The sequence below is a fragment of the Micropterus dolomieu genome, linkage group LG05, assembly GCF_021292245.1.
Source record: "Micropterus dolomieu isolate WLL.071019.BEF.003 ecotype Adirondacks linkage group LG05, ASM2129224v1, whole genome shotgun sequence".
Lineage (NCBI taxonomy): Eukaryota > Metazoa > Chordata > Actinopteri > Centrarchiformes > Centrarchidae > Micropterus > Micropterus dolomieu.
The window spans coordinates 31,177,868-31,190,833 of NC_060154.1; the positions used below are offsets into that span (position 1 = coordinate 31,177,868).

General features: G+C 41.8%; 1 protein-coding gene across 1 annotated transcript in view; it reads right to left on the reverse strand.

The window, feature by feature from the left end:
- Window positions 1-7,183: 7,183 nt before the first annotated feature.
- The window catches only part of LOC123971318 (beta/gamma crystallin domain-containing protein 1-like), a 29,619-nt gene continuing 23,836 nt past the window's right edge, over window positions 7,184-12,966 (reverse strand). Inside the window, exon 14 of the mRNA XM_046050055.1 lies at window positions 7,184-7,399. Coding sequence (XP_045906011.1) covers window positions 7,184-7,399 — 216 coding nt within the window. The remainder of the gene's footprint in view (window positions 7,400-12,966) is intronic.

A 12,966-nucleotide genomic window follows, 5' to 3' on the forward strand; every position in this document is an offset into this window, starting at 1 on the left:
GCCAGACAGCCACAGCTTCTCCTGTCTCCCGCATTCACATTCTTGGAATGCATGTGAAGTGAGGTACTATAAATATATACTGAACAAAATTATAAATGCAACACTTTTGTTTTTGCCCCCCCCATTCATCATGAGCTGAACGCAAAGATCTAAGTATCAAGGCTCACACAATCAGTGGAAAAGGACTCACGAGGCACAACTCTAGATAACTCACAAAAATAGGTTTATTACTTAGTAGCGAAGGTACAAAAGACACTAGGCAGGAATATATATCCAATAAAATGAATCAGAGGTCAAACACACTCAGGGAAACCACAGGAAGAGCTTGGACTTTGTCACTAGGGGAACAAGACAATCTGGTACAGACAGCAAGGAGGAGTGGGTTTATATACACAGACAGGGGAGACAATGAGACGCAAGTGGAGCACATTAGGGCGGGGACAGGCAATCACACATGGTGGGGAGGGCAGACAAAGACCTGAAATGAGACACAAGGTAAGTAACTCACAGCAAAATTTACTCACATAATCACTTCCTCCTAAGTGATTGTGACTACAAAATAAAAGTGCAAGAACATATTTGCAGTAGTACTTTGTCATGTTTAAGTGAGAGCTTTTACTTTGAAAAGTTCTGAAGGAAATTCAAAAGAGTCTACACATGTGAATTGAACACACAATCCTCCGAATGCGAGTTCTATGCACTACCAATTGCACACACAGAATCAGCTTTATTGCCAGGTATGTGTACACATACAAGGTATTTGACTCAGGATTGTACATTGCTCACGATGTCCTTACTCATTAATACAGTAAGACAATAAAATAAATCAGATACAGGTTACAGTGTAGACAACACAAATATACACACTATGAACAAAACAACAATATAGACAAATAGTGTACTGAGCAGAGTGCAAAGGATACAGGAGTAAGATATCATCATCATTATTATGTACATGTCAGAGGTGGATGTGATATACAGGTACACATACACACAGTGCAATGGAGCATAGTGCAAAGGATGTATACACACACACACACACACACACACACACACACACACACACACACACACACACACTATAACAGCACTGAAATAAAGTGGTGAATAAATAATAAGTTGTAGCCAATAAACACTGATTAGAACATTGTGGGTCAGACATCAGCATCTTGTGTCTGTTGGTTTCAGCATACACTGCTCTGTAGCGCCTACCAGAGGGGAGGAGCTGGAACAAATTGTGTCCGGGGTGAGATGGATCTGCAGTGATGTTTCCTGAGTCTGGAAATGTATAAGTCCTGAATGGAGGGCAGGTTGGCACCGATGATCTTTTCTGCAGTCCTGACTGTCCGTTGTAGTCTGCTCCTGTCCTTTTTGCTGGCAGATCCAAACCAGACAGTGATGGACGTGCAGAGGACAGACTGGATGGTGGCTGTGTAAAAATGGATCAGCAGTTCCTTAGGCAGGTTGAGCTTCCTGAGTTGGCGCAGGAAGTACATCCTCTGCTGGGCCTTCTTGATGATGGTGTCAGTGTTGGGCTCCCACTTCCGGTCCTGGGATGTGATGGAACCCAGAAACCTGAAAGTTTCCACAGCAGACACAGGGCTGTTGAGTGTGGTGATGGGGTGCTCCTCCTGAAGTCCATGATCTCCACAGTTTTAAGTGTCTTAAGCTCACAAGTTTGATGGATGGTTCTACTGAGGTGCAGTCGTTGGTGTAGAGGGAGAAGAGCAGTGGGGAGAGCACACACACTCCTGGGGGGTGCCAGTACTAATAGTCCGGTAGTAAATGTTGTAACAAATGGTCAATTGACGATGTTCTGGCCCGCCATCTAATGACTTTAAATAAATAAAATCGGCCCAATGCCAGACTTATTTGCAGACCCCTGTCTTGGATGTTTGAGTTCAGCTTATGATGAATGGGAGCAAAAGCAAAAAAAAAACAACAAAAAAGACAAAAAAGAGTTGTGTTTGGGCTATGTTCACACTGCAAGCCTTAATGTCTTTGACAGTTTACATTTATTGTTTAAAATGTGGCCCTTATCAGACTCCAGAGTGAACTGGATGCGCGGAAGAATAAAACGACATCACACGCAGCACTCAAAGAGACAAAGACTAGCTCCGGATAGCTCATACTTGCTAACCCTCCCGATCTTCATGGGAGACTCCCGTATTTCATCGCCCTCTCCCACTTTCCTCCCAAGGTCACGGTTCTCCCGAAATATGAAAAATGTTCACAACTTCTTGCCCTTTCCATCAAATTAATTACCGTTTCTAAAAGAGCACATTTGCATCCCTCCCTCCCTCCCCTGCTTTATGCACATAGTACTTGGTTGGGTCTCTTTTTGCACAAATTACTGCAGCAGTGCAGCGGGGCATGGAGGCAATCAGCCTGTGGCTGATTGAGGAGTTATCAAAGCAACCTGGGCTTCCATAGCGGCCTTCAGCTCGTCTCTATTGTTGGTCTGGTGTCTCTCACTTTCCCCTAAACAATAACCCATAGATTCTTAATGTCAGGCCAGTTGGCTGGCCAATCAAGCAGAGTAATACCAATATTAGTGGTTTTGGCACTGTGGGTAGGTGCCAAGTCCTGCTGGAAAAGGAAATCAACTTCTCTATAAAGCTTGTCAGCAGAAGGAAGCATGGAGTGCTCTGTACTGGAGAAAACAGTGTACAGACACCAGCAGAGGACATGGCACCCCAAATCATCACTGACTGTAGAAAGTTCACTCTGGACTTCAAGCAACTTGGATTCATTGTCTCTCAACACGTCCTCCAGAATCTGGAATCTTGATTTCCATGTGAAATGCAGAATTTACTTTCATCTTGAAGAGAGGACTTTGGACCACTGAGCAACAGTCCAGTTCTTCTTCCCCAGGTAAGACATTTCTGACATTGTCTCTGGTTTAGGAGTGGCTTGACACTAGGAATGCGACGCTTGTAGCTTTTTATTTGATGGAAACGTCTGTGCCTGGTGTATCTTGATGCACTGAATCCTGCTTCAGTCCACTCTTTGTGAAGCTCCCTCAAGTTCTTGAATCAGCTTTGCTTAAAAGTCCTCTCAAGGCTGCAGTCATCCCTGTAGCCACACTTTTGCCTACAACAGTGTAACCTTCCAGTCAACCTTCCACGAATATGCTGTGATACAGCACTCTGAAAACCCAGCCCTTTCAGCAGTGACTTTCTGTGGCTTACCCTCCTTGTGGAGGGTGTCAGTGTGTGTCTTCTGGACAACTGTCAAGTCAGAAGTCTTCCCTGGGATTGTGGTTGTGTATACTGAACCAGCCTGAGAGATTAATGGCTCTTCTTAGGTTGACATTTAAGACTTCTATTCTATTATTCTAAGTTATAGATTTCCACGGAGGTATAAGCTGTGATCATCAAGATTAAAACAAAGGGCCTGACATACTTTGTGTAATGAATCTAGAATATCTGAAAGTTTCACTTTTTCATAATATTCAGTTTTTTTGAGATGCACGTGCAGATTGTGGTGGAAATAGCGTAGTGTTTCTCTTTTTAAATTTAGGGGCTGATGAAGTAGACTGTATTAACAAGCTTTTATCAAGAGAAACATCCTAAATTATACAAAGTGTACCTTATGGGTACGTATAGTTTAGAAGGCACAGTACAAGAGCAAACACTTTCCATCAACAGACAAACTATTTGTTGCTGTATGCACATACTATCAATGACACAACAATCTGGCAGGGACTAGAAGGCTGGTCTGATCTTAAGTAGGCAATTGTGATTGGCGTGATGCAGAACAGGTGTGTGAGTGGTGATAGCTATAAAGTGAGTGAGTGTGCCAACCCAGTGAAGCAGGAGGAGAGAGGAGCAAAACACAACACAGACAGACAAAACCAAAACACGCCAAGCACACAGCAATCATCCAAAAGGATGAATCAATCAAAGCACACCCTCTCTCATACCAGAGGCCTGTACCACGAAGCAGGATTTGAGCTTATCCAGGTAACTTCGGGGTTGAGCCCGGCCGAGGAGATACAGTGCCAGCATACAACATGTGAACACGTCAAATGCCAACACCAAATCTGAAGGATAACATCTTGTGGTCCCTTTTTATGTTTCTGTCTTCCCTCTAGTGCCTGTAGGTTTCTCTATTAGGTCACCTTCACCTAGAACAACTAATCTATCTGATGTTTAGATTCCAATGCTTCGTCATATTGGAATCACTATCCAAGAGTTGTGCTCTAATCTGTGGAGCCAGTGAGTTCTTGTAAACATTCTTGTATGGCTCAACCTTATAAGATTCCCAGAGAACACTGATATCTGCTAGCCTGATGCCTGAGCTACTGTCTCTAACTAATCAGTCTATTGTTGGCTCCCTGACAAGGACAAGTACATGTGAGAAATACCTAAAGCTATAATGTCTGCACAATGTCTGTCAACACTTATGGGGTCAGCTAAATTACTCTAAGCTAGACCTGTCTTACCTTTCCCTGTTCCATCAATTAAGACACCTAAGAAATATTCTCAACAATTACCATCTGTAGGAAATCCTACAGACTGTTTTAGCCAATAGGCTGCTTTATGTTTGCAGCGGTGATGTGGAGAAATTCTTGTCTATAGCGATATAATTTTACAGAGACTGATTAAAAGCCTTAGGCTGTTGTTGCCTACAGGTTTTTACAGCTACTTACTGCTTTGAAATGTGTTTAATATTTTCATTTGCTCCCAGTTCGTTTCACACACCCTAACGCAGCCGTTAAAATAAATAGGTTTTATTTTTCTTTTGTGAGGCTGAATATTATGAGCAGTTTGGTAGGGATATTGAAATACCAAATTTTAATATGAATGTAGGCTATTTATTTTAGGTTAGTACAGCTTTCTAAGGCCTACTAGACTGTAGTCATGTTCGCCCCTCCTTTTGATGTGGGCGCAAAAGGTGGGACAGTGAGTTTTCAGTAGCCTAAATGTTGAGATTCAGTCTTTCAGCCACTATTTGAGCACATTTTATGGCATGAATGGAGTTTTCATTTCATTGCTTTATGAAGTTAATTTTGAACAATGTTTGGAACACTTGAGTGTGTTAAATAAATTAATCTAATTTTTGAAGTGATGATAAGTTCTTTCAGTGCCCGAGTCTTTTAATGTGGAAACACCGACACACAGCCGAGCTGAAAGAATAAGGCTAAGGATATTTTCCTACAGCTCACTGGGAAACCCTGGGTTGACTTATCGAGTTGATAACCAGCTTCGTGGTACCGCTTATCCCGATCGCGATTGTTAGGGTTAGTTAAGCCAGATAACGAAAACATATCCTGGGTATTTTGAACTCGCTTCGTGGTACAGGCCCCAGATGTCACGGCAGGCAGAACCAACCTATACCAACAAAAGGGTAATGGATTATTCTTAGTCACGACCAGCATGATATTTAGGCAGATATGCAATTTGTAATAAAAGTCAATGATTTAGTAAACCTATTATGGCTCAGACCACATGTCCACCCAGTGGATCAAAATAAGATCTGAGGCCAGTCTATCCCCTGAGGGGACAGAGTCAAAGACACAGGGGCCCAAACATTGTCAGACTGAGAAGTTAATAAAAAATGTACAGTAGGGACAAGTCATAAATCAGTAATGTCTTGGAGACAGGAGATAATTAGTAAGAGCTAGTAATGTTGAGTGTTGGTGAAAGGGAGCGAGTGGGATGAGAAGGAGGAAATAATTATCTCATTAGTGTATTTCCATTATGCCAGATGCTGGCTGCTTCTCCCCCCGCCATGCTGATTAGGTTTCAGCTCAGCGGGGTCTGGGAAAGAGAATATCAGCAATATACTTTGTGTCAGCTGTTAACACCCATTTCCTTAGTGATGGAATTCAATTGGCGATAACAAATGGGAGAAATGGCATTGCTGAGATTAAAGCTCTCATTGCATTTGTAACAATAGCAGAGTGTGTGTGTGTGTGTGTGTGTGTGTGTGTGTGTGTGTGTGTGTTTTCTGAAGGCCTCTAGTGAATTTGATGATTTCCCCCAAAGATTTTCAAGTCCACTTACTGGATTTCTTTTGGGGTTTAGTGCATATCTAACAGACTTCATTTGGTGGATAAAGTTTTCTTCGAATTTGCTCAAACTGATTTAGGCAAACAATAAGTCATCTTCATCCTTCATTTTCCATTGAAGAAGACCATGGGGTATGGCTGAAAGTGCTGGGAGAAACAAGCATGAGGACCTGAAGATGTACTTTTTTCCAAAATAAAGAATAAACTTTTACAATATTTACTGATTTAAGATATTTACCCATGTCCATATCATAAACAGCATCAGGACCCAGGGCCATTCACGCATCAGCAATCAAAACCTAGGGATGTGATAGGCTGCAGTCCGTTGAAAATGGGAGCTGGCGTTGCAGCCTGGCACCGCCCGCTGAGCAACTGAGATGTAAAAGGCACTCAGCGAATAACAGGGAAAATTGAGAAAAGCTCACCTTTAAATATCCTCTGATGCAGTGCGAGCTACAACCAGGTGAGAGCCAATCATGTGGTTGTAATGTCTGTAGATACAAAAGCACAGAGATGTTCTCTGCTCCACTAGAGGACTGAAGTTCACTTCCAGAACAGATACAGGACTGTAATACTGATCAGGCCTGCAGGTGACATATGTATTAAGACAGTTTCAACAACACTTTTTTAAAGGTAAAATATGTACCTTTCTGCATGAACATATCTAAAAATGACTATTCTGTACATTGTCCCAAATGTTTCCAGCAGCTGTCATTTTAATCAGGGTTTCAATGGCGTCATAACTGGCCAGCCTTGTCTTTCAGAAGCTGTCATAAATTATTCAGTTAAGCCACATTGTTACGGTAAACTTTAGAACTTGGTCGTTTTTAATTATATATTTTAACTGGATAAAGGATTTTAGTCATCTGACGCCTGGATCATAAGTTATCAGAGAAACAAGCTTAGCACACAACAGCGTCGGAGAAACACAGATTTTTAGCATGAAACTCATTTATTCAGTTTTTCTACCGGTTTTAATCACCGGGTCCATTAGGTTTGGAGAGGATGAGATGGATAATTCGGGTCCTGGTAAAAATCTCCTAAAACATCTGGATCTTAAGTTATCACAAACCATTTGAGCAAATTTCAGCAGCAAACTGTGTGAAAGGAAATGAACAACTGTCCATATGGCGGCTACATCAGAACACAACTGTCCAGTCATGTCGATCATATAGGGCTGCTCTTGATCCAATCTGCACAGCTGTTGACAGGAGTCCTGTTTTGCGACCCCAGGATTGGATCCCTGCTGTTGGCAGATGATGTGGTTCTGCTGGGTTCATCACCCCGGTCAAGTGTGAAGCGATTGGGATGAGAAATGTCCGAAGCCACGGTATTTTTTTTGACAGAAGGGTGGATTTCCATCTTTGGGTTGGAAATGAGTTGCTGCACATAACAGAAACAAATAAGAGAGGACTGGGCGCTTGGCTCTCTCTCTCTCTTGTCCACCTTCCAGCCATGGCAGCAGCAGACTGACAGAGACTGCTGCCAGATGCTACGGCCCTTTGTGGGCTGGTCTGGGGGCTTCCCTTTCTTTTGTTTGTTTTGGCCAGCCCATCAGACCTGTTATTTTATTTGTTAAATTTTGACTTCTTTTATGGTTTACTTAATAAACTTGTGTTTATTGTTTGTGTTTAGTGCTCTCCACTGCCCTCCACTCAGCCCTCACACACCTTGAGAAAAACAACACCTACATCAGAATGCTGTTTGTGGATTTCAGCTCAGCATTTAACACAATCTCTCCATGAAACTGATCAGCAAACTCAGCACTCTGGGTTTAAACACAACACTCTGCAGCTGGATACTGGACTTCCTCACAGTCAGATCGGATTGGTGGACTCACCTCCTCCACTCTAGTGCTCAACACAGGAGCCCCCCAGGGCTGTGTGCTTAGCCCCCTCCTGTTCACGCTGTACACCCACAACTGCATCCCCCGACATGAAGAGAACTCTGTTGTGAAGTTTCGTTGATTTTAGGAAGAAGGAGATAAAGACACACACTCCTGTCTACATCGGTGGAGCAGGTGAACAGTTTCAGGCAGTCAATATGGTAAATGGACTGTACTTGTATAGTGCCTTTCTAGTCTTCCGACCACTCAAAGCACTTACATGTCACCTAATTAAAACAAAAACAAAACAGCGCAAAAGACAATAGAAACTCAAAAAGTCTCAATAGCCAGTACAAGAATGAAACATCATCATCACTGTGAGCATATTAAGCACAGCTGTGCTTTAAGTTAAATGCTCACAATAACATTAGCTGGCTGATTACTGCTAGCATGGCTGTAGCCTTTTCAGGCCTCGTGTCATTTGCACAAATTTGTCCATTGAACCATTTGTGTTGGCCCAACTTATGTGAGCTGTTAGCAAGCAACATGAACCGGCCATGTCTGTGGGAGACTGTGTGTCTGTATTCAGCTTAGCCTGTATTCAGCTTAGCCTCGGAGTGAACTCAAAACTCACCAGAGACTCCAGTTCTTACTGACAGTTCCCTCCAGGGTCTTTGCTTTGTCTTCTTTTGTCTGAAGGGCTACATTTATAAAGCAGCTTCATAAAGCCCCATATCCTGGGATACGGGTGATTTTCTTTGCTTACTTTGAGGTACCTAAGGTGAATTTGCATCTTTCCATTGACTTTGTATGACAACTCTAAAATCTGCCTCATTTCAAAACTTTATGGTGCACTTCTCAAGTACCAAGTGCTTCACAGAGGCAAAGAGACTAAGATTAAATAAAATACCACAGTGAATGGTAAAATAAACAAGGTGTAAAATACAATTAAAATAAAATTAATTAATTATTCCAGAGCATCTGGGCCCTGACAGCAAACGCTCTGTCCCCAAAAATTTTCAGGCTTGATTCAGGGAGAGACAGGATACCCCTGCCCAAAGATCTCAAACTATGCAGAGAGAGCCTTAAAAGCAATCAATAAGATTTTAAAATCCATCCTAAAACATACATAGCGTGATGTGATAATATCTCTTGGCTCTGTTTTTTGGATTAAGACAAGAGAAGAGGCTCATGCAACAACAAAGGCAAGAGGAAATAAAATCATGTGCAACAGATTCTGCATCTGTAAAATGGACCTTATTTTTGCGGTGATAAAAAATGACTGGACAAGCCTAGTGATATGTTGCTCAAAACAAACTATCAAAAAAAAACACCAAGATTTCTTGAAATAGGGTTGATATGTTGTAACAGGTGACTAGATGGCAAAATTTGTTTTGTGATATGTTGGGGTCCAATTACAAGGATTTCTTTACATCCACCTTTTTAGATCAGCCTGGACTGCCTCCAGTAGGGAACTCAGCATACTGGGGTCAGTGGAATTAACAGGGACGTACAACTGTGTGTAATTCACATAGCGATGAAAAGAAACACCATGTCTACGGATCATATCACACAGTGGGAGCATATACTCTATATGGAACACAAAGTTGACCCTTGGTTTGCAAACCAAGGGTCCTCCGCATGTCTTCATACTCCACAGGGTGTGCCGGCCCGACTCTGTTGACTTGCTCAGATTTTGCTGATTTGGTCATTTTACCAGTATGCAGTTTAAATTGTTTCTTTTTTGTATGTTTTAATCTTGTTTGTGCACAGGAGTTGTATTTAGAAAATTAAGTCTAACATACTGCCTGGAGAGCAGCTTCTGGAACATGACACTCCAAGTCTGTTGGAATCACAAACATCTAGAGTGGGCGCAATCAGCTATAACGCAGTAAATCCCTGGGAGTTCTGTACCTACCACACCTGTTAATAGAGTGTGTGTGGCTTTGCAGTGGTTTCAGTTCAGTGCATGTGTTTATTATGCAACATGTCTGTAGAAGTTCCTGCATTTTGATTGGTGAGGTAAATAAACAGGAAGCTTAAAGGCACTCTCTTCTCGCCAGTGCAGGGCTCTCCAGGGGATTTATTACTGCTGTGTGAATGGAGACGATGAAGATGAAAGAGAGCAGAGTAACATTCCCCCCTGTATTTCTCAGCATACACTGTCAGATCATTTCTCAACATTTGTCAGACCACTAAAGCTATGTGCTGCTGTGATAAGCATACTTCTGTCTGAGGTGAGCTGGAGCCAAGGTTTGGTTTAAATGTAGGGCACAGAATATTTAGGTAGAGTTACAGTACAGGCTCCTCTGACAGACCAAATAAATAAACAACACTGTGGCCTACATCTCGACATATTTATGACAAACTAGCAACTACCAATTTATAAAAATGTTTTGATGTAACAGTTTTAGCCTTACATTAGAATTACTGTGTGGCATTACTCTCTGCTAGAGTAGCTTCTTGGGTTCCACCACTGTGAGGGGAATGCAATGATGCATCAACTCCTGAATCATGACACACTGCTCTCCCCTACACAACATTAGTAACTTTTAAGATAATATAAGTTCACTTTGCATATTGTCTATCTTTAAAAGCATTCTTACTTTACAGCATTTTCCTCACACATGCCCAAACCTTTTGCACTGTACTCTATATGCCCGAACACAATTTTTATTAATTTTACAACACAAATAGCATCAGGTGTGTAACATACTTTATATAGTACATGATTCCACTTGCCATAAGTCATTCCTTTATAATCCATGTATCTGTGTGGATTTATTGGCTCAAGGGGCCCTCTCAGAGGTAGTAGATAAATAATACTAATGCTTCAGTAACGTTGTTAGTACATGAGAGAAGTGCCCGGTGTGAGTCTCCCAGCGCAGCACTGTGTACAAATATTGTGTGTTATGTCCACCATATAAACACATGTGCACTGTAATTTATGGAAAGACTGATAAGAGTTATGAGTGGTTTGAGGTACTTTCTAAGTGCTAGTGTTTAAGTCACAACAAAATGCATCATCTAAGCTACCAAGCTAGCACTTGTACTAAAACAACTTGCTGATCTTTTGTAATGTGAGCTGCCTTAAGTGAGCCAACTCTGACTGACCAGGGCTCCCTTTCAGAAAGTGGGATTAGTGAAAACTCTGAGTATGTTAAGCCTGAAATGAAGGAAACTCTGGGTTTTTGGTTGCAACCTCCCAAGGAGGTTAGGTTCACAGGATAAGACTGACAACCATCAGTTTCTCTCGGACTCCTCCTCTCCTGCGGAACCTGAAGTGGCTGTCTGACACACCGTTTCATTTCCTCATTCATACTGTCCATAGCAAAGCACATATCAGAACACATTTACGTCTTTAGAAACAAAAATCCCGGTTAGATAGGCTGTTTTTTACCCATACATACATGATCTTGAACATGACCGCTTTATGATCAATCTGGCATCAATGTATGGACAGACATCTCTGGACACTGTGGATTTATCCTCAACATAGAATAAAATCTACAGGCTACACTGTCCATCTTTATAACACTTTGATTCTGTGGACACAAGGCAGCTGTCAGGTTGGCAACAGTTTCACTGAAACACTTACCATGGGCTACATTACATCACTTTTTAAACTAATCTGTCTAAAACTGATCAATGAACAGTAATCTTTCATATTGTAGAGCACTGATTGGAACGTTCCTATTGTAGTTATCATGTTGGAGATGATGTGAATATTTCTGAGTGAGGATGACTGGTATGAGAAGCCGCCTAGGCCAAAATTGAATACTTGCACATACATACAGCTCGCACATACATACATACTATCATGCACATACATACATACATATATACATACATACTCGCTTGCACATACATGCATACTGTCGTTTGTAAGTATGTATGTATCTGCAAGGTGAGTATTCATGTAGCGCAAGGTTAGTATGTATAGATACGCAAACTGAGTATGAATATATGTGCAAGATGAGTGAGTATGTATGTATGTATGTATGTATGTATGTATGTACGTATGTACGAACATACAGGTGCTGGTCATATAATTAGAATATCGTCAAAGTTGATTTATTTCAGCAATTCCATTCAAAAAGTAAAACTTGTAAAATGTATACATTCATTCCACACAGACTGATATTTCAAGTGTTTATTCCTTTTAATTTTGATGATTATAACTGACAACTAATGAAAACCCCAAAATCCGTATCTCAGAAAATTAGAATATTGTGAAAAGGTTCAATATTGAAGACACCTGGTGCCACTTTCTAATCAGCTAATTAATTAAAACACCTGCAAAGGCCTTTAAATGGTCTCTCAGTCTAGTTCTGTAGGCTACACAATCATGGGGAAGACTGCTGACTTGACAGCTGTCCAAAAGACGACCATTGAAACCTTGCACAAGGAGGGCAAGACACAAAAGGTCATTGCTAAAGAGGCTGGCTGTTCACAGAGCTCTGTGTCCAAGCACATTAATAGAGAGGCGAAGGGAAGAAAAAGATGTGGTAGAAAAAAGTGTACAAGCAATAGGGATAACCGCACCCTGGAGAGGATTGTGAAACAAAACCCATTCACAAAGATTCACAAAGAGTGGACTGCAGCTGGAGTCAGTGCTTCAAGAACCACCACGCACAGACGCATGCAAGACATGGGTTTCAGCTGTCGCATTCCTTGTTTCAAGCCACTCTTGAACAAGACACTGTCAGAAGTGTCTTGCCTGGGCTAAAGACAAAATAGACTGGACTGCTGCTTAGTGGTCCAAAGTTATGTTCTCTGAAAGTGAATTTTGCCTTTACTTTGGAAATCAAGGTCCCAGAGTCTGGAGGAAGAGAGGAGAGGCACAGAATCCACGTTGCTTGAAGTCCAGTGTAAAGTTTCCACAGTCAGTGATGGTTTGGGGTGTTGGTCCACTGTGTTTTCTGAGGTCCAAGGTCAACGCAGCCGTCTACCAGGAAGTTTTAGAGCACTTTATGCTTCCTGCTGCTGACCAACTTTATGGAGATGCAGATTTCATTTTCCAACAGGACTTGGCACCTGCACACAGTGCCAAAGCTACCAGTACCTGGTTTAAGGACCATGGGATCCCTGTTCTTAATTGGCCAGCAAACTCGCCTGACCTTAA